General features: G+C 50.1%; 2 protein-coding genes and 2 long non-coding RNA genes across 6 annotated transcripts in view; 2 read left to right on the top strand and 2 right to left on the bottom strand.

Moving 5' to 3' along the window:
- The window catches only part of LOC140597315 (uncharacterized), a 41,733-nt gene extending 36,229 nt beyond the window's left edge, over positions 1-5,504 (bottom strand). Inside the window, exon 1 of the long non-coding RNA XR_011999188.1 lies at positions 5,330-5,504. This is a non-coding gene — a long non-coding RNA (uncharacterized lncRNA). The remainder of the gene's footprint in view (positions 1-5,329) is intronic.
- On the top strand, positions 303-13,565 carry LOC112919624 (uncharacterized). Of its 2 annotated transcripts, XR_003234931.2 has the most exons (3): positions 303-785; positions 2,486-2,568; positions 3,396-3,654. XR_003234931.2 is itself a non-coding variant. In XM_072745514.1 (2 exons), the coding sequence occupies exons 1-2, from the start codon at positions 335-337 to the stop codon at positions 13,484-13,486; spliced, it is 672 nt and encodes a 223-aa protein (XP_072601615.1). In that variant the 5' UTR covers positions 303-334; the 3' UTR covers positions 13,487-13,565. The 2 variants fall into 2 exon arrangements, 1 of the variants encoding a protein (XP_072601615.1); XM_072745514.1 differs by lacking the exons at positions 2,486-2,568; positions 3,396-3,654 and adding an exon at positions 13,266-13,565.
- Positions 10,148-13,272, bottom strand: LOC140597314 (uncharacterized). Its single transcript, XR_011999187.1, has 3 exons — positions 13,079-13,272; positions 12,658-12,812; positions 10,148-10,808 (listed from the first exon to the last, which is right to left on the bottom strand). It is a non-coding gene; the product is annotated as an uncharacterized lncRNA (long non-coding RNA).
- A 688-nt stretch (positions 13,566-14,253) lies between the features above and the next one.
- PRDM8 (PR/SET domain 8) lies at positions 14,254-21,431 on the top strand. Of its 2 annotated transcripts, none has more exons than XM_072745512.1 (4): positions 14,254-14,712; positions 16,983-17,203; positions 18,389-18,620; positions 19,046-21,431. In XM_072745512.1, the coding sequence occupies exons 2-4, from the start codon at positions 16,985-16,987 to the stop codon at positions 20,671-20,673; spliced, it is 2,079 nt and encodes a 692-aa protein (XP_072601613.1). In that variant the 5' UTR covers positions 14,254-14,712; positions 16,983-16,984; the 3' UTR covers positions 20,674-21,431. The 2 variants fall into 2 exon arrangements, with proteins under 2 accessions (XP_072601613.1, XP_072601614.1); XM_072745513.1 differs by having other exon boundaries at positions 14,319-14,712; positions 19,049-21,431.
- Positions 21,432-24,689: the final 3,258 nt, after the last annotated feature.

Here is a 24,689-nt window from a genome sequence, read left to right as displayed (position 1 = left end):
CTTCCCTACCCTAAAGGTGCAAGAGCTTTCTTCACTCCATCCTCTTCCTCTCCCACTGTCCACTGGAAGCTAGAGTGTGTTTATCCCCAAGAGTGATACCCTGTCAGTGCCTGTCCCACGCTCTGGCTCAGTAGTTGTCTTAGTGTGTAGGTGTCCAAAACTCCATGCCGCTGGGGAGGAACGTTTCCTGAAGTGAAACGTACAAAGTGGGAGGAAAGGGAAATGAGAAAACCACTTCTAACGGAAAGCGGGCGTGCCCTCGGAGTGTTTGGCTCCCCCCCCCCCCCCCCCATCCTCACTCTGCCCGGCTCGCCACGCTCCCATCCCAGGGGAAATGAGGGAGTTGCGGAGTAGGTCCCCTGCTCTTTCACTAGCCTGCCAATCGGAACTGCCCCCGAAACTGTGCGGGCTTGACCGGGGCAGGCCTCTGCTACTCCTCCCCGAGAGCCCAACCCCTCTCCCTCTGCCACGCGCCCTCCAGCTCTCAGGCCGCTCCCGCGCCGCAGACCCCGTCCTTCGCCGCTTTGGGCCGAGCCTCACCCCGCCCGCCGCCGAGGCTCCAGATGGCTGCTCCTCGCGTCGGGCTCGGGGCCCCCAGACGCCGCCCAGAAGCAGCCGGCGGTCTCTCCCTCCCTCCCAGCTGCTGCGGCCGCGACTGGGACCGAGCGCTCTGCGACCAGGGCAGGCTCCTCCGCAGGCGCCCCCGCAGGCTCGGGTCGGGGCGGCCGCGCGCAGCCGGGGGGCGCCGGAGCCGTGCGCGCGGGGACCGAGCCCCGCAGGCCCAGGTGAGGAAGCCGAGGCGGAGGGTGCGGGAACGAAGGCGGAGCCTGACCACTCTCACAGCGCCCTCCACCCCCCTGTCCGCCGACCTCCCTTCCGCACCACCTCCCGGGGCCCCGCGCCGCAGGCCGAGCAGTGGCTGGACCCGAGCACCGCAGGCCGGCGGGGAGCGGCCGCGCAGCCGCCAGGAGGGGGCGCCCAGCGCCCCTGAGCCGGGGCTGTGAGGCGGGCTCTGCCCAGGAGCCGGCCGCAGCCCAGTGAGAGGCGGTCTCGGCCGGAAGGGTGCCCCCTTCTGCCGGAGAGCGGTAATGCGCACCAGCTGTGACCCGCTTCCCCAGGCTCGCCTCTTCCTACCCTCCTCTCCTTTCCTATTTGCTTCTCTTTTTTCTTGCTTGCCTTCCTACTCTCCGTGTCCCTCCTAACACTCTGGAACTTTCCACGCCTTCCCCCGCCCCTTCCCTGGCTCGGGAAGGGTCTGTCCGCCCACTGGGGCGTGACGGGAAGGGGCATGCATCTCACACCTCACGCCTAAGCTCCGGCTCCTCTCCACAGACGCTTCTCTGAGTGCCCGCGTAGGCAGCCCTGAGACGGGCGGCTCGGCGGCCCGCGGGGTTCTGGTCTTTCTCGTACAGGCACGTGCGGTGAGGGACGCGTTCGGGGCAGCGCTTCCCCCCGCAAGCAGTTCGGAATTCAATCCTCTTGGAGGACGCATGTGTGAAATGCAGACGCTTGGTACTGGGCTCCTTTCATCCGCCCAAAAGTCAGGCCACTCGAGGGCATCTTCCCTTTACACATATCCCTAAACACCGAAAGCCTATCTCCCTCTCCCGGGAGGTTCTCACTTTCTCCTCCAAAGCAGTTTTGCGGGGGGGGGGGGGGGGGGGGGGGGAGCACGAAAAGGCCAGGCGCCCGGCGTCGGCGCGCATCTGAGGTACTCTAATCCCCCGCGTTCTGGCGCGTGCCCACAGACCCTCTGCACGCCCCTGCCCTGCGGTCCTTGGGCATTAGACGCCCCAGAGCGCGTTCCCTAAGCTCCCAGCACAAATCCCCTCGGAAACATTAATCACAACCACCAGTGAATGCAAAATGTGTGCCCGTGCCGGGTCTGCTTTTTAATCCCGAATGTAATTCTGGAAAGCAGCATCAGAAAGGGGTTTTATTAATCCCTTCCACGAACAAATACAATCTCTGACCTACTAGACTTGTTTTCCTGAAATTTCACGAAGAGTTGGTCTCACTAGAGGAATGCTCAAAGATAAGAAAACTGTGAGAAACTTGAGGGGCATTAATGCAATACTGTGGTGCGCTTCAGCCAAAAGGCGCACCGACTGGGGAGCGGAATCACCGGTCAGGGGTCCTGAAATTCTCCAGGGTGCAGCAGCAGGAGGAGGAGGTGGGTGAGGGCCGGTGAAGGCAGGCACCTAAGGAGGCTGGGAGAGGAAACCCAGTTCTCTTTCTTCCACAGGCTTGCAACCCAAGTCACCTAATCTGGCGGCTGCCTCCTTATGAAGGCGCTAGGGCTGGCAGAGGGGCTACGCAGAGGTCAGGGTTTGACACTCCCCCTCCCCAGGCCTGTTCCTCACACTTGAGATTTCACCATCATATTCAATTAATCATATTTCCCTTCTCCCATTTTGTTCAAACCTATCTTCCAGTCCTTCATAATCATAATTTGCACCATTGCCTTTTATCTGTGATTAATTAGGAAATCGAAAAAGATGGTGAAGGGTCGGGCCAATAAATTAGCCTCAGGGATGGAGATGCAGACAGACGGATGGGGTTGTATGGGTGAGTACTGCCAACGGAGCCTGGTGGGGGCTGCCTCCAGCTGGGCAGGGAAGGGTTGAGAAAAGGCGCTGGGTGTCGGCTGAGTGGAGCGTCTGCTCTGAAATAACCCCAGTGGGTACAAGCAAAGACTTCTCACCGTACTAAGTGGAGAGTCTCCCGTGATTTTTAGCTTTTCTGTTTGTGCAGGGAAAAAAAAAAAAAAAAACCAAAAGAGAGAGAGCAAGAGAGAGGAAAGGATTTGGGTGGGGTGAGAGTAGGACTCCTATTTCTGTCAAAGAGGCCTCTCTCCTGGCAGATGAACAGATTTAAAGCTGGGTGTTTTTAGGCTGGGGTCTATTTCTTCCCGAGATTGATACGTTAGATTTACTTTCGGATCCTTTCCTTCCCTCTCCACTTGCCTACTCGTCTGAGGGAGAGTGAGAGGAAGGGAAGAAGATAGGGAGGGGGAGAGAGAAAGAAAAAGATTTAGAGATTCTATTATTATGATCACATCATAACTCCCTGGCCAAAGAGAAATGCTTGTAACACAGAGTCCCTCCCTGCTCTGGCAGAGGCGCAGGACGGTTTAGTATTCTTTTCTCCCTCCATGAAATCGATCACGCTTCCCAGACAGCTGAAGTAGGGCACTTTGCCACTCTTCACAGCTTCGCCCCAGCCTCTTTAGCTTTCAATTGAAAACCAATTAAAGGTTTCTATAAATCTGTTAGCTCCCCTTTTATCTGGGGACCCCTGATGCATGCGATACTGCCCTTTAGATGCCTCTTCCGTGTTTTGTTTTACAATTGTTGTATCAATATAATGCGGCCTTTCTTCTCCTGTCTCTATAGATACAGATACACAAGGAAAACCAAAGCTATTCAGTCTCCTCATTTGTCCAGCAGCCTCACAGTGGTGCCCTTTCTCTGCTGCTGCTCTCCCTGCTTCGGGAGCAGCAGTTATGGTAGAAGCAGATGGCTACTGATTGGGGGAGCTTTGTGGCTCTAATACTGAATACTTTATGGAAAAGGACTTTATCATGCTTCGCTGGGCAGAGGAACAAGGGGGTGAGATTTATGGCCAGGAAAAATAAATCTTTTCCAAGTTGTGGCTCCTTCTCACCAGTTGTCTCTTTTGCTGGTGGTGAGGGGTGGGGGGGAGGTGGTACTACTGAAGAATTGGTTTTATTTTATTCTCTTTTCTACTAATAGCACTTTTTTAGTCAGAGTCTGAGGGGAGAGCAGACTAAGAGCTAGAAGTTTATGGCATAACTTGGGTGACCATTGCTGCATGAGCATTCTCTGCCCTGTGTGTGTGTGGGGGGGGGGGGGGGTAAAATAGAAGGGTATAGTCTTGAACGTTGTCTGGGGCCAGTTTTCCCGGATGTCCTGTTAGTTCCTGGGTAAAACATCATCCTCCATTATCCTATTATCTATAGAGAACAAAAAGGAATGTAAGTGCTCCCATGCGAAAAATCAGAGAAGGTCACTGGTATTGAAGAAGTGGGGCCCTGATGAGGCATATGGTGATGTAGGTATGCTCCTCTACTCTGAAAGAGTCTGAGCTGCAAAGATGATTAGGGTATGTCTGTGAATGTCAGTTTTTGGACTCCTAATAGAATTTTCAAGCTTAGAAGATTATACAGACTCCCAACACTGCACTGAAGGTTTAATTCACCCCAAGATAATTGACCCTTACATCTTTTTTCTTACCTTCACCGGAGTTTTACTTCTCAAGAGTCAGATACGCCCTATATCTGTTGCAGGAATGCATCCCTCCTGCATATGCAGAAGTCTGCACCCCCTTGCCCCTTCTATTCCCAAAACCTGTCCCCTAGAGCAGTGCCACCCTCTCTTCCATCTCCCCCTTTACAGCTTCCCCTCCTAGGGGCCATAACTAAAGACACAGAAATGCTCCCAACATGCCTACTGGCAGCCAGGCACAGAGACATGGAAGCCAGTTCCAATCCTGGTTCTCCCATTCCACTTCAGACAGACTCCCTGTCTCCTTAATATTTGGAATGACATTTTCTAGTCAAGAAACTTTTGTTCAGAATCTTTCATGCTGTATACTCCTTTTTCCTGCCTTTCCTATTCTTTTTCCTTTACCTTGTCCCTAGAAACTGAAGCGGAAAGACTAGAAGGAAAGACATGCAGCATCCAGAAGTGTCCTCTAACTTTCTGCCACAAGCTAGTTCTTTCCAATTCTGCAGGCACTGTCACCCCACGTAGCCACACACACCTTTGTGCATTGTTTCTCTTTCAAGAGGAGAAAAAGTGGAGCAGGAAAACCTAGACTTAGAACTGACATTTACCTAGGTTTCAAAGTGGCAGACATTGAGATGCCTTAAATAATTAACTGTTTGGGCTCCTATAGTGTGTTAGACCGAAAGCTCTTCCAGGCTTACTGCATATAATTATGACCCTTTGAGTTAAACGTTATTCCCTAGTTCGCCGATCCCCTTACTTCACAGGAAACCGAAGCACAGAGAGGCTAGCTCACCCAAGCAAGTAGGCCAGCTGGAATCTGAACCCAGGGTCGTTCTTACAATACCCGTAGCCACGGGGTCACTGAGATAAATGTTTCCTCTGCCGTCTTACAAATGAGGAAACTAGAGTTCAGAGAGGCCGGTGATTTGCCCAAAGACACACAGCCAGCCGACTGCACATCTGGGCGTTCGAACATTACGTATTCAGGATCCCGAATTCGGGGCTCTCAACCACCGCCTCTCGAATCCTTCACAAGGAAGAGCAATAAGGACCGCCTCCCCCGCCCCCCAACTGACCTCTGCTACGGAGCACCTGTCTGGCGGGAGATTCGCAAAGCTTGAGGCCCTAGGCGTGGGCAAACGTAACACGCCCGCTCCGGGCTGCGGAAACCGGGAAACCGCGTGGGGGCGCGGAAGGAAGCTCCGCGCGTCAGCCCGGGCCTCCGACGGGGCTCCGTCGGCCGTGCGGCCCACAATGCTCCGCGCGCAGCCCGCGTGCGGGCGTCGGGGGCGGGGCCAAAGGTAGGCGACGTGAGAACGTGCGCTGCGCTGCTCGCTGCTCGAAGCCTGGGCGCCGCTGCCCGCCTCACTCGGCGCTGGGACTGCCTGTGTAGGCGAGGGCCTGCGCTGCCCCCTCCGCCCCCGGCCGCCCGCTGCGGAGCCGCCCCCTGCGAGGTAGAGGAGGGGCGGGGCGCTCGGAGGTCCTGAGCCCCGTCAGGGCGGCGGCCTGGTTCCCCGGGTTTCTCTGGCCGCCGCCTTCACCTCCGTGCCCCGCGTGCGCGGTGGCACTGCCCTGACTTCCGGGCGTTCCTGACGTGGCGCCGCTGTCAATTCTAAGGGAAGGACTCTGGGAGATGAGGAATAGAAGTCTAATCGGCCTCCTGGCACAAAACTGCGGCCTCTCCCGAAATGAAGAGGGGAGGAAGGAGTAGGGATTGCCGCCTGTGCTGGGAGCATTCTGCTCCCTTTGGCAGTAGAAGGGATCCCTGAACATCTGAACACGTTCTTCCTGCTTTCCTTGTCGTCCAGTACCTTCTGGTTTCCCTAGAAACTTTGAGAAATCCTTTAGCCTTCACTGAGTGGCTTCGAAAGCGAGGGCACAATACAATTCCCAGATTTTCTAAAAAGGAGAAGCGAAGGCAGTGCCAACAACGGTAGGGATCCGTATTTACTAGGTGCCAGGCATTGTTCTCTGCACATGCTAGATACCACCTCACGCCGCACGACGACTCTATGAAGAGAATTTCCTTTACCACTCCTGCTCCTCGGTTCTGGGATGAAGGCCTGAAGCACGGACCGGTTAAACTACCTGCCCGGGCGTCAGGGGCCAGGATTCAAACCCAGGGAGTTTAGTTCCCCGGGTTGAATTGGGGTGAACCTGACTTGTAGGGTCAGTTCTCCAGACATCTGAGTCAGAAGGAGGTTCCCTCATAAAGGCATTAAGACCTCTCTGGGACGCACAAGGCTGAAATAATACTAACCCCAGCTCTTGGAAGCAATCCCTTACCATCTGCTCAGGAACTGGCTTTCCTAAACGCGTTCACCCTCGTTTTCAGTCCTCGCTGCGACCCGGAAGGCAGCTCTTTCCAGCCTTAGTTTGCTGAGGAGAAAAACCAAGCCTGGGAGAGGTGACTTGCAGTCCAGCACGTAAAAGATGAGAACATAGGCCCACACCTCTGGGAAGGGGGTGGTGTGGACTTACTGCAAGAGGACCTGTGAAGGGGCTGGGGAGGAGGAGGGTGGTCGTGCTGATGGAGGTGGTGGTGGTGGTGGTGGTAAAAAATCAATCAAGCAATCAACCAAAGCATCGCTGCTCCCTGAAGCCCAGCCCTCAGGAAAGTGGCGCTCAGCACTCAGCAGGAGACAGAAGTTGGTAATAATTCTGGGAGGCGGCAGGAGGCTGCAGAACGTGGGAAACGTGGCACTTCCTCTCTGCTTAGTCCGAGGAGTATGGGGAGCACACCTCGTGGCCTCTTCTCCCCCCCCCCCCCGCCCCCCCAGGTTTAAGGTTTGCTTTGGCTGCTTCTAAAAGAGGCAACCTCTCTGAAGTTGGCTAGTCTTGTTCTGCCCAGGTCCTGTCTAGTGTTGGGTCTCTACACTTTGGTGACTCATCCCAAACGTAGTGGGAGCTGTATCTGCCCCTGGTGATACTGTGATACCCAGAGGAAACCTCCTTAGTCTCTCCCAGGGAGACCTCATTAGCTCACATACCCACATTGAAGCCCATCACTGTTATTTGGCCTTGTCTGCACTCTTTGTCACTGAACTCTTTACTGAAACATCAACACCAGGGACTCCAGACATTAGAAATTGCTTGTAGCATATATAAGAATGGAACCAGCCATACTCTCAGTACATTGACTTTTCCCAAGATATTTTCACATATTCAGATGAGTCCCACTTATCTAGAAACATTAACTTCCTAGGGGCCTCAGGTAAACTGAGTCTAAAATTTAGATTAACAGTCTGAGGCATCTGATCACACATACAAGGTAGTAGATACTCAAATCATGTGGGAAATATATTCTTTAGAATGCTATTCAGTTTTGCTCCTCTAGGAACAATTACTCTTCTATAGGACTTCACACAAACTATTTTCTCAAAATCATCCTACATGAAAACATGCAACAAGGAGCACTGACTACTCTATAAACATGGAGCCAAGAAAAATGACAGTCTTGAAAGTTTTTTTAAAGTGCTACCTGAACATTATTCACTCCCAACCTGCTTAAACACGCACATGCACACACACACACACACACACACACACACACATTAAAGGACCATACCTGGTTAGGTTTAAAAATTGTTCAGACCTAAACTGAATTCTAGGTCTTCAGGAAATCTCAACATCCGGGTCTCTATATTCAGTATGTTTATTTTTCTTGGAATTTTGTGAATAATTTATTTGATATTTCTGGATATTATTTATTTTTTAAAATTTGAATTTTCCTCAGAACTTTAGAAGAGATTATAAATTATATCTTGGTTACCTTTATATTAAATTACCAGAAGACTATTGAATCAATCTGGGAACTGGCTTTCCAGTCAGCGAGTTCAAGAGAACAAATGTAACTTTCAATCCTCTTGCCTGTTATTTCTGACTTTTTTTTATGGTGAAAAATTTATATTTAGATTTATAGCCGGCTGGACTCAGTTTAGATGATCCCAATTTTGTTGGCAACATCCAAAGCATCATAGTCAGGAGCCAGTGGAACATATGCTTTCTTCTCTCCATCAGGCCTGATCAAGGTGTTGACCTTCACAGCCTGTTTGATCGGGTGCTTATTGCCCTTGACATCCACAATGAACACAAGTGTGTTGTTGTCACAAGTGTGTATTTTCTTCATGGCTGACTCAGTAGTTAGGGGGAACTTGATGATGGCATAGTGATGCAGCTTGTTTCTGGGGGGGGGGGGATCTCTTTCAAGGATATTTGGGCTGCCTTCGGAGAGACGAAGAGTCTTGGATCATTGGAATGTAGGTGACGTGTGGATCTTCTTTTTTTGTGTGACTGTGCACGCCTTTCAGCACCGCTTTCTTAGCTTTCTTACCTTTGCTTTGGCTCCGGCTTTGGGAGGGCAGGGGTTTCCTTCACCTTCTGCACCATCTTTGTGAAAGGGCATTTCTGACATTTTATAATGTATATACAGTAGTATTGTTTATAGTAGTCATGCAGTTACTATTGTTTGTAACAAGTTGATCTGTGAATTCTCTGAGAGACCACTTTTTCAGTTAGAATTGAAGAAAGACTTACATGGGTAGCTTATAAGTGCTTATGAAAATCCACTAAAAGTTATAGGCTTTCCATATGATGCTTGGGGAGACATTCCCTCATGAATGCTAGATTAATATGCCTGGATTAAATCATGAGACACTTGCAGTTCACTTGAATTGAAATCATTAAAGATGGTTTGCAATCAAAAAGTCCAATATGTGATATGATCAGGGGAGTAGGTTAGGTATGAGAGCATAGTTTGTGAAGAAATCAAACTATATTTTCAAGTCTCTAACAAAGCAATATGAATCACTGGTGCTGTGGTTGGTTACTGATTGATATCTATTCTCTCAAATCCTTTTCATTTTTTTTTCTTTTCTGCCTCTCTTTTCCTCAGGGAAAATCAGATATCTGTCTCTCTCTTCAGCCTTCAGGAAAGTATGCCATGGACAAATTCCAAGCTAGAAAGTCCTGGGCATGTGTGCACTCTCCCTAGACTCCCTCCCCAGGAGAGGAATGCTCTATGCTGCTCATCCTCCAGCAGCCCAATTTAAAAGCAAAGTCCATACCTCAGAGTGAACTAGCTGGGATCAGATGCTAGGTAGTCTTCCTATTATGAATCCAGTGTATGTCAATCAGCACCTATCTTTTTAACACAGGAATTATACACAGCCTAAAATGGAGAGAAAAAGAGGTAGAACTCAAGTACTGTTTGGATGATGTCCCTTCTCCTGGCTGTGTAAAGAAATTTGATGTAGAACCTCTCAACTTGGTGACATTCCTAAGGCCTAGAGACAGTCTTCTTAAAATCTAATGCTCTCTCCTATTTGAAACTGGGGATAGCCCTTGGTCCCTAGTTGCCCTGAAAGCCTGACTCAGAGGGTGAGGAAGCTCTGGGTGGCTGACTGTGGCCCTTACATTTCCTTCTGTCCACCCTACTCCTCTGGCTGAGACTTATTCAGGAGCTGTGGTGTCTGAGTCTGGGAAGAACATTCTAACCTACAGATCTGACAAAACCAGGATATTCCCTGCCAGCTCTCTAGATATTGTATAGAGAGTAGCATAAAAGCTGGGAGAATCTAAGGGGTCAGGATGCTGGATAGTGGATCTGTGGTTCACAGGTCACACTTAAATAGGTGACAATGAGACATTGATCAGATTTGTGGTAGTTGTCTTCAGTATCACCTCAGTTTGCTAGGCCTGCCGGAAGTCATACTCAAAAGCCATTAAGTCAGTTAACTATAGCTCCCATCCAGGAGAGGAAATGAACTACACAGTCTTCAAAGATGATCCAGCTCACAGCTAAACTCCCAAAAGAAGGGTGAGTGGAACTTGAGATTCCTCATTGAGAAAGTTATAAACTTGAGAAAGGTAGGTTATAATCATAAAAGCAATCATTGTAGTACAGCAGCAGCATTAAAAACTGCTAGCATTTATTGAGAAACAGGAAAAGCTGAAGCAAGAACAATGTGAATCAGGAGTAATGGTCCCTGAACTTGGGAGACTGGGGTCCCTTTTCCCAGACTCCAAAATTATCCATCCTTTGAGAGTCTGGCTATCCCAGGACCAACCCAAAGAAACATTCACTTATTTATCACTGGATGAACCAACTGTAATACTTAGGCAAGGAATAGACCCAAACTGAGATTGCCATGCTCCCTTCCCTGTAAACTTTTATCCAGCTCAGCAAGGCTGTCCCTTATTGTCTCCAAATTATCCCTTAGAAAGTTTCTTATTCTCTAAGAAAGTTTCACTTCTCCAAGGTGCAATGCAACAACCCTCTGTGAAGTTCCATTCTTTACCTCCCCCAACCTTCAGGGCACCATCCAGAGACTCCCTATGTGACATTAATAAGCTTAGGAAAAAGCCTCCACACACTGTTTCATTGGCCATCCTCTTGTCTTCCAGTGCATTCTCTCTTTCACCATGAGTTGCTTTTCTTTCTTTCTTTCTTTCTTTCTTTCTTTCTTTCTTTCTTTCTTTCATTTTCAGTTGGACAGCTGAGGCTTTGCTGGTGTAGAGCTTTGGAAGTAGGATGAGAGGGGGATGAACCATGACCTGGAAAGGAAGAGAGAAAGAAAAACAATGTATTTTCATTCTTAAAGGGTAATGATTCTTCTAAATAAGTTATTCTTCAAGATTTCACCAGCATCCTATCACAGAAATTGAGGTATTTAGGCCTCACTTCTCTACCCTGGGAGGAAAAGGGCATTCCCATTCTAATACTCACTAAGAATCAGATTTCTTTTCTTACCCTTTCTCCACCCTCTCACTTAGTTCATAAAAGGCACCACCTTGGGAATCATTCATCAATCTCTCTCCAGCCTTCTCTTTCCAAACAATACCGCAGTTGTCTACATGTGGATTTTTTTTTTTACCATAACTGCGCGAAGCCTTGCTAAAGTGGAGCAAGGTGAACATACTCCACTCTTCATTGTTATCTCCCTAATCATTTAATTGGAAATAAAATCCCAGGGAAAAGAGCTCCAAATATAAACCCATTGTTCCATGTGAACCAGATAAAACTATTGACTGAGATGCATTTTTATAGTACTGTTTGAAACTGAATAAAAATGCCTCAATTCTTCATTTAGTATCAGTGAATTCCAGTAAGGAATAATGCAGAGTGATTTCAAAGTAGTTTATGTACCATTTTAGCCCATAAATTTCTAGAGAAATAAAAGTAATTTGTATATTTTCTTTACATCCTATTAATAATAGTCATTAAGATCATTTATATTACCAGGGAAATGTGCATCACCTAAAATACTGGAAAACCCTAAAAGTAGGAATGTCAAGCTTAATCTTACCCATACTTGTTTTTTGTTATAGCAGTCATTCAATACATTAGACAAAGAGTTGGTTTGTATTCATAGAATGTTAGAAATTCTTTTATTTGGTGTTTTTACCTGAAATCAGTAGGGGAAATCTTAATCAGGGGGCAGAAAAGAGAAACAGTAAATATCTGATGGCCAGACTCTCAATATATCTCTCCCCTCACTGATGTATAGGATCTTACCTATTTTCTTGCTTGGGATTTGGAAGGGTCAAACTCCTCCACCCCCAACTTAGGTATCAGAAGCATTTTTAATTTTATACAATCTGGAGTCTATGTTTCAGAACCTCAAAGGAGACAATGTAAGTGTCCTGTGTATTTAAGAAAAGAAAGGCCAGGGGAAAGAAAAATGTGTCCCATTTAAAGTTTAAGGTTATCTAAATGCCCACACTCTGGAGTGGATGCTTTTATATTTATGATATGTAGGAGTATTTTTTTAAGTGGCTTAAATGGACAGATAACTTTTCTTGGGAAAGGCAAACTTTCTATTCTCTAAATCACAATCTCTAATTCCATTAAACTGTTGAACAGAGGATTGCTCTGTTCAGCAGTTTAATGGAATTAAGGTTATAGGCACTGCACACACACTGTTGCTCTATCGGGCTGTAGTTTCTAGGGGACCTCAACTCTCTTATGGCTAATTCTTTATCTTCACTTGCTGTTGTTTACACCTGTGCCTCTTCTGCCCCTTCTTTTTCCTTTCCTTCTCTGAATTCACTTAAGTGACCACTATTTTTCATCCCTGCGGGTTATTTTTCAGATGTTTGAGGCAATTCTTTTGACGTTTCTAATTCTCCCACCCTTTCTTGAAACAAGTGATGGGGGGTGGGAATACTTTCTTGTGAGAGAGAGAGAGCACGGATGTATGAATGAAGCATCCAATAATCAGACAAGTAGTGGCTAAAACACTCCAAGATTCTTATATACAGACATGTGAGAGTCCTCAGCATTGACCTTTGGTCGGAATTGCCCTTTGGCAAATAAAAGTGTTCATATATGTATAAAGAGAAATGATAGGTTAAGATGAAAGACAATTGCAGTTTAAGAAGCTTTGAAAAGTTAGTAGCTAACCTGGAAATGGAGAGAAAATTGCCCTCTTCTTCCCTAATAAATGGGGATTTTGCAACCCTTCTTTTGCGGAAGCCCGGTTTACACCGAGGCAGCAGGTCCGTCTGATCAGAAAAACTTGAAACATACGTGGGGACGTGGGAGCTAACCAGGACTGGCTGAAAATAAAGAGAGAGAAACAGAGAAAGAGAGAGAAATCAAGAAGAGAACTCAGGTAGCGGGATATTACTCCCACATTTTTATTTCTGCTCAGCAAAATCCTTCCTTGGCCTCCTTGGACTGCGGGCGCGGCGAGGAAGAGCGCCCCTCGCTGCCCCACTGGGTTCCGGAGGGCGGGGCGTCTCACAGTTGCGAGGGGATCAAACCAACACTGTGCACAACTTTTCCTTCTAAGCCGCTCCTTGCCAACCCCCAAACCACTCACCTTATTTCAACACTGGATAAAAACGAGACTGTCTCCTCCTTAAGTCATGGTTCTGCTCCGTCCACTTCAGCGGGTACACAATACGATTTATCCTGAAGCTAAGATTGTCCTCTTCAAAGAAGTGGTGGTGTGGGTGGGGCTAAGAGAGTGGAGCCGGCTACACACTTAAAGGTCTTTCTTTCCTTAGGAGTTGAAAGGCGAAAAAGAACCCAGAGATTCCCCAGCGAAAATGTGTTGCGGCCCCTGTTGAAGGAGTCAACTTCCAGGCTGTTAAAAGTCTTCAAGTCATTAGCATCAGCTGCTGCACTAGAGGGGCAAGCCAGCGCCTCTAAGTGGCTTAGCGCACAAACGAGGCTCCCGAGACTCCCGCGCAACGCCTTCCGCTCTTCCACCACCGCCTGGATGTAAATTGCTCTCTGGAGCCCATCTTGGTAATAATTTTTACTTTGCCCCCCTCCGAGGTCTTAGAATACGGCTGCCCCCAACATGGGACCTCCTCGGGGACTACGAGCAACGCACCTGGCAGAGAGCGGAAAGGCAGGAACATCTCGAGTCTAGTAACCTGGGTTCTTGCCACCCACCTCCTCTCACCCTTCCCTCGCCCAGGTACTCAAGTTCTGGGACCAGATGACCTCAGTAAATCCCCTGCCGAGGTCAGGCGGCATCCTTGCTCCATCCTCCTTACCCCATCTCTGGGTCCCAGGGAAGACTGAGCCAAGTTCTCACCAAAGCGCATCCTTTCTGAATCTCGCTTGGAAGGGCTGGGTAGGGTGAACGCTCTAAAAGAGAGAGCTGGCGCCGGCTTATCACCCTCAGGCTACTGGCTGCGCAAATCAGCGGTGGCTCACAGGCCAGGGAATCCCTCTAGGCTAATCTGCAACCCACCCCCACCCCCACCCCTTTCCTGAACTCAGACTCGAGAACTGCGCACAGGCTCCGAGGGCGCGCTGGATGGCCAGCTCTCTGCCAGAGGTTCTCCAAGTGCCAAGAGAAACGGAGAAAGGTCTGCTCCAGTTCTTTTGGTACTTCCCTTTCCGACCCCGAAACGGATTTCCCCCTCCTTGCAGTCCCAGAGGGCGGAAGCTTTAGGAGGAGACGGGCCGGGCCGCGCTCAGGGAGGCTTTGCCACTTGGGGAAGGTGCTCAGGACCTGGGGGGCGCGGGCAGGCCAGAGAGACCGCTGCGAGGCAGGCGGCGCCGGAGGGAGCGCCCAGCCCAGCAAAGAGTTAAAGGGAGGGGACGTGGGCTGTCACGCGTCATTGGGCAGATTATGTGCAGCAAACAAAAAGTGTGTGTCTGCGTGCCAGTCAGTCACTGCATCGGGTCCATCTGTACAACTCTCTCCGCGCGCTCCCGCTGTCTCGCTCTTACTCTCCCCTCATCTCTCCAACCCCATCTCTCCATCTCTCTCTCCATCTCTCTCTCTCTCTCTCTCTCTCTCTCTCTCTCTCTCTCTCTCTCCTTCTCCCTTTCCTTCTCCCTCTCCCTCTCCTCTCTAGGCACAGCCTACGAGACCGCTACACCGACACCTCTTGACATGGAAATGCACTGATACAATAGGCAAAAGAAACACTCGCTCGCATCTCTCGGTTCCAGTGGCCTTATCTGGGCGATTCGCTCCTGACCTTATCGCCGGTAAGTCTGTGCTTTGCCGTGGGAGGGGGGTGGGGAGGAAGGCAGGCTTGGTAGGGAGAGTGGACAATTTTGTCGTCCGTCTCGTCATCAACCAGGAGAGAGGGGAACAGAATTGTTGAGGGGATCTCTCTACTGGCAATAGGATCATACAAAGGGAGGAGCGGGTGGGGATCACTTTGCGAGAGAAGCAAGCGACGGGGGAGCGCGCGGCCGCCAGACAATGCCTGCCTCCGGGGAGGGCGGGCGGCCGGCGGCAGCGACGGGCAGTGGGCGAGCCCAGCGGGCTCTGGGAGGATCCCTCCGGCGGCGGGAGCCGGGGCCTGCGGCGGGCTGCGGCGCTCCGAAGGGCTGGGCGGCGGAGGCGTCCGCACGCCGGTGGGCGAGCTCGGGCTCCCGGCCCGCGGTATCGCGGCCCGCTCGGGGCTCGTGGCGGCCGCCGCGGCGACGCGAACCCCTCTCCGCGCGGCGTAGCGAGGATCTTTTCACCGTATTGTTAGGTAGAACCGCATTTTAATGATTGCGTCCCTGCTGTCGCCCGAAGTGACGGGGCGACCTCCCGGCACAATGAAACGCTTGTGTGAAAGAGACTTTTAAAGGGAAGAGAGAAATTGAGGCATAAAATGCTGAATTGAGGAAACTGAAAAGGAGAGAATAGGAATCCACTGAAAAGGAGATGAGAGGTTCTGAAGGGTTGTGTTATTTTTTTCTTTTGACGTATTTAAATTTGCAATTAGAGATCAGAAAGGCTACTTTGTGTGGGGGTAAAAATACCCAGAGATAGAGGCTGTAATATAATAAAGTAAGTTTCTACTTTATGGATATTTTCTCTTATTTCTGTCTGGCAGAAAGAAACAGCTCAATACTTGACATTTGGAGGATGTAGCAGAGTGAATGGAAAAAGAGACTGACCAAAGTTTTATGCTCTGTTAGCTGGAAAAGGGGGGGGGGGAGCTCTACCTTGTAATCACATTTGCAAGATTAATTGGTTAATAGACATTAAGATAAAAATGGACATTACTAATATTATTCCATAATGAACAGCTTCTCAAGAAAAGAATTAGGTCTACTCTTTCCTGCTACTTAATTTATACAAAGCATACATAAATTACTGCCTATCGCCCCGTTACTAGGGAAAACCCAACTTGGGGGAGTCTTTTAATCAGTCAGAGTTAACAATGCAGTTTGTTCAAAGCCAGTTCAAAATTTAAATACCTGTTTTGTTTTTTTTAAAATAACAAGTTTGTAAGGGCGTCCAGTGGTATAGGAAAAAAAAATGTCTGTGACAGCTTAATAGAGCCCTCCATCAAGGTATTAAACATTCTAAATTGCTGTGGATTAAATAGTCAGGGAGCCCACAGAGGTCTACCCAAGTGGGGCTGCCCTCTCTTGCCCACACAGAGTCATATGTGGGGGAGTGAGAACACACCAGTCACTACACATGCAGTATTTCAATCAGGGGACACTTCAGGCCTGCCCTGTACCTGCTCATTTCATGAGGCACATGCAACTCAATCCACCCCCTTGTATAACAAGGTAACTGGGATTCACCCTCATCCATAAATAAGCATGTCGAGAAAAAAATAATTACCTCTGCTTGCTGCTTTTAATTAAAGCCTCGGAAGGACAGTCTTGGATTATGGTAATGAACAGACGTAGGTCCGTAGGCTGCAGAGAAAGGTTAGCCGACACAGAATCAGTGGCCCTGACACTCTACTTGAAATCCATTCTCCATGCTCCTCTGTCTCTGCCTGCTTATTAAGGCTGCTCCCCTCTTTGGAAGAAAGAAAAAAATCAACTCCTGGGCACCCAGTTCAATACATAAGAAGAGAGGAGAGGAGCTTTCTCCCAAGGGTTGGAAGTTTCTTTCAGTCAGGAAAGTCTATAGGCTAGTAAGAAAAAAAAAAAAATCCTATTGTTCTCCCCTACCCTTATTCCCCAAATCCTGGCCCATCCTCCCTTAAGGTAATGCAGAAAAGTGGTCTGTCTTTCCTAGCCCCGTTTTCCTTCTCAAAAGCGGTCAGCTCTGAGCTCCCACGATTCCAATTATTTTTAAAAGGCGGCAGGGGGCGGCGGGGGGAGTATTCCTCAGTTGGCATTTTCAAAATATGCCAGATTTAATCTGCCACTGGCTTTATTTTTGCAAAAAGTAGGCAAATTCAAGAAAAATAATGTCTAATAGCTGAAATGTTCTGCTTGGATTCATAGAGGCAAAAGGAGTATAAACAAGGAGTAATATAAGTTGTTTCCTTGTCCTGTGTATCTGTCACCAGTGATGGAGGATTCAGGCATCCAGCGAGGCATCTGGGATGGAGATGCAAAGGCTGTCCAGCAATGCCTGACAGATATTTTTACCAGTGTTTACACCACCTGCGACATCCCTGAGAATGCTATATTCGGTCCCTGCATCCTGAGCCATACTTCCCTGTATGACAGCATAGCTTTCATAGCTCTCAAGTCCACGGACAAGAGAACAGTCCCCTATATCTTCCGGGTAAGTCTTGGCCAGTGCTGCATAGGGTATGAGGGTAATCCCATGTTGAAAACTGACCAAGGATCGTTCTATTGACAAGCTGAGAACTGTTCTGAATGTAGAAAGTGAAAAAATGTGAGACATCCTATATCACACGTGAAAAATAGAAAAGGAAAATTAAATTCAAATTATTGTCAACTGATTTCTGGAATAAATGACAAAATTTGATTTTGAATGCCAGGTATATCTAAATTGCTGCCTCAGTTCTGGGCTTTCCTGGTGATGAACACAACTTCCTTAACTCTTTGAGAGATTTCAACTAGGGTAGAAGCCAATTGCATGCTAAATACTTTCTGTAAGTACTTTTATTATAAGAATTGAGTGCATTTGTGTTCCAAAGGCTTTCCTTTCCCCTAAATGTTACTCTTTCTAGGAAGCTAGCTAGTGCCCAGAATTTGTATTTAATGATAATGTTAATGATTTGACAATAAAATATCATTAAATTCCTATGTTTGAGTTTCCAGATATAAGCCTTCCCGCTTTCTATTCTTTTTATTTTTTTTAAGTCTATTTATTCACGAGAGACACACAGAGAGAGGCAGAGACACCCGCAGAGGGAGAAGCAGGTTTCATGCATGGAGCTGGATGAGGGACTGGATCCCGGGACTCCGGGATCACCCCTTGAGCCGAAGGCAGGTGCTCAGCCGCTGAGCCACCCAGACACCCTCTCTTCTTCTTCTTTTTTCACAAAGAAAAACTATTAATTGTTTAATGCAAAATTAGGAAGATGAATGGATGCCACAGAATAATTTCTAAGATCTAAGCTTGCTTTTTTAACTTCCGAAGCAAACAAAATTCCTCACACTTTTGTAATGTGGGATAACTTAGAAGTGAATTCTCAAGAGGTTAATACGAATTTGATTGTAAGGAGAAATTTCCTTATTTGATATTCAACCAATAAATGAAACCCAAGCTTAATCTATATGATTGATACAGTGTTTCAAAGGACAGCTATCTTGTCTGCTGGTTACAAACACAAAGATGGATGCCAACTTAAGTCATGGTTAAGCTTGATCTCAGATAATTCTTTGGAGAAGAATATCAAAAAGGAAATGGTCCTGGTTCCCCTGGCTTCATACCCTCACGAGAGTCTACCTCCTCCCACCTCCCTACCCTCTTGTATCCTTTTTTTTTTCTAAACTGTAGGTAGACACCTCAGCGGCAAATGGTTCTTCAGAAGGTCTAATGTGGCTGCGACTCGTCCAATCAGCCAGAGATAAAGAGGAGCAGAACCTTGAAGCCTATATAAAAAACGGACAGCTGTTTTACCGCTCTCTCCGCAGGATTGCCAAAGACGAGGAGTTACTAGTTTGGTATGGGAAAGAACTGACTGAGTTACTCTTGCTCTGCCCCTCTAGATCCCACAGCAAAATGAATGGTAGGTTGGCTCGAGACCTGCGACGGGGCCCTTGACTAGCGGGGGAGACATAGGGAGGGGGGGGGGCTCACTCTGGTGCACTGGCGCCAGTCCTCCCTTAGGGCATCTGCTGGGAAGGGGAGGTATAGTCTGGAATGAAGCCAGGACAGATAGATGAGAATAAATCCGGGGGGGGGGGGGAACACTTGGCGTGATTACTGCACTCCCCTCAAATGAGGGGGGAAAGTTAGCTCAGGTCGGACAGGATACTTTTGTAGGCGCTCAGGTCCTGAAAAATGGAAGGTGGATTTTTACAGAGGGTGATGGCAAACTGGTATGGAGACGATGCTTAATAATCGTGTGGTGTGCGTGTGTGTGCACGCGCGCACGCGTGTGTGTGTGTGTGTGTGTGTGCGTGCGCGTGTGTTTGGTGTTTTCTCACTAAGCAGGGTCATCCCCTTACACATGCCTGGAATGCAGCCAACGTTTCCAGTTTGAGTTCCCCTATGTGGCGCATCTGCGCTTCCGCTGCCCCAAGAGACTTCACAGCGCTGATGCCAGCCCCCAGGAAGAGCAAGGCGGCGGCGTGGGCGCCAAGGATCACGGGGGCGGGGGCGGGGGCGGGGGCAAGGACCAGCCGCAGCAGCAGCAGCAGCAACAAGAGACACCCTTGGGCCCCGGCCCCAAGTTCGGCAAAGCCGGCCCCATCCACCACTACCCGGCCCCCTCCCCCGAGGGCAGTAACCAGCCTGCGGCCGGCGGCGGCGGCGCCAAGCCCTCCACGGACTTTCACAACCTGGCCCGGGAGCTCGAAAACTCGGGGGGAGGCAACAGCTGCTCCCCGGTCCGGAGCCTCGGCAGCGGCGGCGGCCACCAGGAGGCGGAGCTGAGTCCCGACGGCAACGCCAGCGGCGGCGGCAAGGGGAAGAGGAAGTTCCCGGAGGAGGCGGCGGAGGGCGGCGGCGGCGGCGGCGGCGGCGGCGGCGGCGGGGGGCTGGCGGGGGGCCGGGGTCGCTTCGCCGAGCGGCCCCTGCCCGCCTCCAAGGAGGACCTGGTGTGCACGCCGCAGCAGTTCCGCGCCTCGGGCAGCTACTTCAGCCTGGAAGAGAACGGCCGCCTTTTCGCGCCGCCCAGCCCCGAGACGGGCGAGGCGAAGCGCAGCGCCTTCGTGGAGGTGAAGAAGGCGGCCCGGGCGGCGGGTCTGCAGGAGGACGCGGCCGCCGACGGCGGGGGCGCGGCCGCCGACGACCAGGACGCGGGCGGCGGCGGCTCCTCCACGCCCGTGGCCGCTTCGCCGGGGGGCGCAGACAAGCTGCTGGCCCCGCGGCCTGGGGGCGCGCTGCCCAGCCGGCTGGAGGGCGGCAGCCCGGCGCGCGGCAGCGCCTTCACCTCGGTGCCGCAGCTGGGCGGCGCGGGCGCGGGCGCGGGCGGCGCGGGCGCGGGCGCGGGGGCGGCGGGCGGCGGCGCGGGCGGCGGCCAGGGCGCCGCCTCGGACGAGCGCAAGAGCGCCTTCTCGCAGCCGGCGCGCTCCTTCTCGCAGCTGCCCCCGCTGGTGCTGGGCCAGAAGCTGAGCGCGCTCGAGCCGTGCCACCCCGGCGACGGCGTGGGCCCCGCCAGACTCTACCCCGCCGCCACCGACCCTCTGGCCGCGAAGCTCCAGGGGGCCGCGGACCTGAACGGAGGGTGCGGGGCCCTGCCGGGCGGCGGCGGCGGCCTGCCCAAACAGAACCCCTTCCTCTACGCCACCGCCTTCTGGCCCAAGAGCTCGGCGGCGGCGGCGGCGGCGGCGGCGGCCGCGGGGCCCCTGCAGCTGCAGCTGCCCTCGGCGCTCACGCTGCTGCCGCCCTCCTTCACCTCGCTGTGTCTGCCCGCGCAGAACTGGTGCGCCAAGTGCAATGCCTCCTTCCGCATGACCTCCGACCTGGTGTACCACATGCGGTCGCATCACAAAAAGGAGTACGCCATGGAGCCCTTAGTGAAGCGGCGGCGGGAGGAGAAACTCAAGTGCCCCATTTGCAATGAGTCCTTCAGGGAGCGCCACCACCTCTCCAGGCACATGACCTCGCATAATTGACCCGGAAAGGACCCTAGATTTCCACGCGCGTACACTCACAACCGAGCCACCTACGGGGAAAACACGCGAGGACATCCACCACCTCCTCGTGACCTGAAACACTGCGCCCGGAGACAGACAGGAACACACACGCGCCACCCCAACCTTTGCATCTCCATGTTTACCTGGGACCCACACCACACCACACCACACCACACCACACGCACGCACAAGACAGGATGGTGGATTTTTGATTGGGTGGGTTGTTCGAGGGGTTTTCTTTTGAATGCACGCATTTTCACTTTCCAAAAATAAAGGTACATTTTTTAAAATGTCATATATTGCAACATATTGATGCATTTGTCATACGTTTCTACTTAAATTATTAAGCACTTACGGTTTAGATGTAATAATTATATGTAAGGGCAAAATTTATTTTAGATATAAAGTAAAGGAGGAGGGTGAGATGCTTTCTGCATTTCTTGATGACAGTTTGAGTTCTTACAAAAATAAATAAAATGAAGAAAAAGGGGTCACCATTCAATTTAAGTTTCCAGGGGGAAGTGCATGTATCATGAAATGATTATGGACTTCAATGAAGAATGTCATCATTATGTAAATATGTATTTCCTTTTAATACAAAGTGTAATTTTGTGCCAGTGAAATGGAGTCTGAATAGTTATGTGTTTCTTTTATCCCTGGAAAGATTTATTAAACTTTATAGATTATCCAGGTATGTTGGATGCTTTGACAATAAATGACTATTTTCTTCAAAGCAATTATGTGGAAAGTGTTATATTGTAGCTAAGGGCTACACTTTGAGTAGATACCATCTAGTTTCACTGAATCTCTGGAAAGAAGAGAGGGGTAATAAACCTTGTCCCACATACATTTATTGTCTCTAAGCCAATATGGAACCTAAAAGTGAGAGGACAAAGTTTGATTATTGTTTATAAAATCTTTAGCGGGAAAGTATTGGGCTTCTTCATCATAGGGCAGATCATTTAGACAAAGATGCCTGTGGTGAAGCCAACCTGTCCGTGGGATGTCAGCATTCTTTTCAGCAGCAGGATAGTTAGCATCTTCACAAGTAGCCAGAGACCATTTTCGGGCCTTGATCAGAAAAGCTAAATGAGAAGCCCACTTTAATTCTACCGTGATACCTACATGGAGGAGTATTCTATGCTCTGGAACACTTCAGCATTCTGTCGTTATCCATGAAGAGATCCAATGGGGAGTTTCTTTAGAAACCAAGGTGAAATGACCATGATACTCTATGTATTGTTGGGCCCAGCCTTCCTTCTAAAGGCTTGAGCAGCTGCGCGGGCTCTGGAAAAAACCCCTGTCCTAGAGCATGAACCTGATAATTTTCCTCCTCTTCCTGTTCCTCCTCTTATGGACAGTCTTTCTGTACTCTTCATATACTGACAACAATTCTTAGTTAAGTTGTTCAGCAACCATTAGGTGCAAAACCATAAACATGTGATCCTTTGGGTCTTACAGTAGCATGTACTTAGTCCATTCTCTTCAGAGTCATTCTGTAAATGCTTTACTAATAGACACTACCCTGATTTATCTATCACAGGAGGTTATTCTTTCCCATTTTTTCCCCTCCACATCTTGCCAGTGCTCTACTGGAAGGAGGGCAGAAGGAGGACACTTGTGAGAAAGTCTGAAATGGGGAACTTGCACACTGTCTCAATGATGGCATTCAATGGTTTCCCCTCTAAAAGGATTGTAAAACCTTCATTATCTTAAGGCGACTGCAAAACAAGTTACAATTAGGGCATGGAGCAAGTCAAGACCAAGGGTAGGGCAAAGAGATGTCTCCATGGTGTGCCCCCCGCTTGGTGAAAAAGTAGGTTGACTTAATCATCTAAGGGCTTTCTCTGTTACATTTCTCTGAGGCCTACTCTCAGTTTTCCTAGGCAACAGTTCAATGATCTGAAACACTAATCCCCAGCAAAGTGGAATGAGAATGGTCCAAAATTTCAGTTTTAACTGATCTTCATGACCGACATCACTCTGTGTCATTACTGGCATCATTTGATTTAGCTGCATTTTGGTTTTCTCATCTATACAATAAGTGAGACAGATTTTGCTATCTTTAAACTCCCCAGCACTGGGGAATGGTTTTTTGCAATGGGCTACTCAGGACCCAATTAAATCTAAAATGAGATGTATGGAGAAAATACCGAGATTGGTCATGAAGTAAATTTGATGGCAAGAAGTAAGAAAGATATTTGGGGGCAAATGAAAGATGGACTTAAGAGAGCCTTAAATCACAATGCTTGAGAGGCCAACTAAATTGTCCATACCTGGGATACTAGTGAATCTCTGGAGCAAAAGTGTCTTTAAAAGCAGTCAACCAACCAACAACACAGGTTGCTTGGGCCTAACTTTCCAAAATAAGCAAACAAACAAACAAAATCGCCAAAACTTCAATGTCCCTATGTTTCCGTCCCAATTGTCCAGAATCTCCTCTTCATTAGGTGGCTTCGTCCTGTTGGGGTTTCAGAGATGAACTTAGATCTAGAAAAAAGTAAGCAGATGATCCTTTTTGTAAAGCTTGGAATCATATAATTTGAAGGATAGTAGGCGATTTCCCTTGTGTTTTCTTTTGTATGGCCATTAACTTAATCACACAATCAGGAAGAAAGACTAATCTTGGCTCAGCTACTGCCCAGACAATCCCCATAGGTAGGTGTGTTGTGGCAGACACTTTAGGGCTAGGCCCCTGTGCTGATTAATCAGCCCACAAGACCTTTTTGGTGGAAATTAGTAGGGTAAGGGTGCCCAGAGCTAGTTTTGCCTTCAGCCAAGGCAAACTGAAATGTTTTGTTGTAATGCTGCCTTTTCAAGCTTTCGGATGTATCTTAACTCTCTCCATGTCTGGATGTTCTCAGATGAGACTCTCTAAGATTCCATAACTCCACCCACCTACCCAGCTAACCGAGGTCGCTGGCTGAGGCCGCGGCCATCGATGTCTGCACACACCTGCGGAGGTAACAAGGTCACAGGGTTATGCAGATTTGCAGCTGTCTTGGTCCGGTGAAGTCTAGACTGGTGGCCTGAGCTCACAGCCCGGTAGCCGCCGGTGGTAAAGACTGGGGAAATGGAAAACCAACGGGTTGCCGCTCTAGCATTTGCTGTGTCTCAGTCGGGGCAGAACGCCTCGGCCTACCGGGCGCCTAGCGCCTTCGGTCTCCAAGCGTGCTCTCCGAGCAGATTCCGAATCCCCCTCTCCTCTTTTGGCTTTTGACAGTGTGGGGTAGGCTAAGGGCGGGGTGGTGTGTGTGTGTGTGTGTGTGTGTGTGTGTGTGTGTGTAGGAGTAGGAGCGGGGGGTGGGGTGGGGGGAGGGATGGCTGCATTTCCCAGGATCTGCTTTCAGGGTATAGTTTACCCTCGTAGGCTGCGCATCGGTAGGGCCCCAGAAGACACTCCCACCGCTGCACCTATCCGCGGGAGCTGTCGAGAGCAGATCGAAACCTGGCCTGCTCGGACAAAGTTCCCAAGGTTGCGTGCCCACTCCTAGGCTCTGCTGCCCTCGGAGGCCCAAAGTCCCGCGATCTACAGTCGCAGCCCCCCTCGGACGGTTGCAAGCGCGGATCTGCTGCAGCCCTTCCGCGCCGCACGGGGCGGGGAGGGAGGATGGGGAGGGAGGATGGGGAGACGCGTGCTTGAGGCCGGTTCCGCGTTTCCTGGCTTCCGACACCGACCTCCGAGCGGCGGTGCGCCGCCTGCTTCCCGTCCTCCGCGCGTTGTCCCCTCCCGCAGCTCCTCCCGTAGGCGCGCGGCCCAAGGAGCGTGACCGCGAGCGGGAAACCTTGGACACCCAGGACCAGACAAACCCCGAGCCCCCGCCTGGAGGCGTGCCCTGCCCCTCGGATCCCGGGAGGCCGGAGCCCCGGAGCGGCCTAGCCGGGCTAGGTGTGGGGGGGCGTCAGGGGCTCCCGGGGCTCTGTCTCCACCCGCTCTCGGCGCGGAGCCCCCTCCGCCAGCGGGACCGTGCGGAGAGCCGGGGAGGGGTCCCGTG

This window comes from Vulpes vulpes, unplaced genomic scaffold (genome assembly GCF_048418805.1).
Source record: "Vulpes vulpes isolate BD-2025 unplaced genomic scaffold, VulVul3 u000000899, whole genome shotgun sequence".
In the NCBI taxonomy this organism is placed as follows: Eukaryota; Metazoa; Chordata; class Mammalia; order Carnivora; family Canidae; genus Vulpes; species Vulpes vulpes.
Note: the sequence above shows the minus strand (reverse complement) of the source record. Positions and strands in the feature narration are given on the sequence as shown.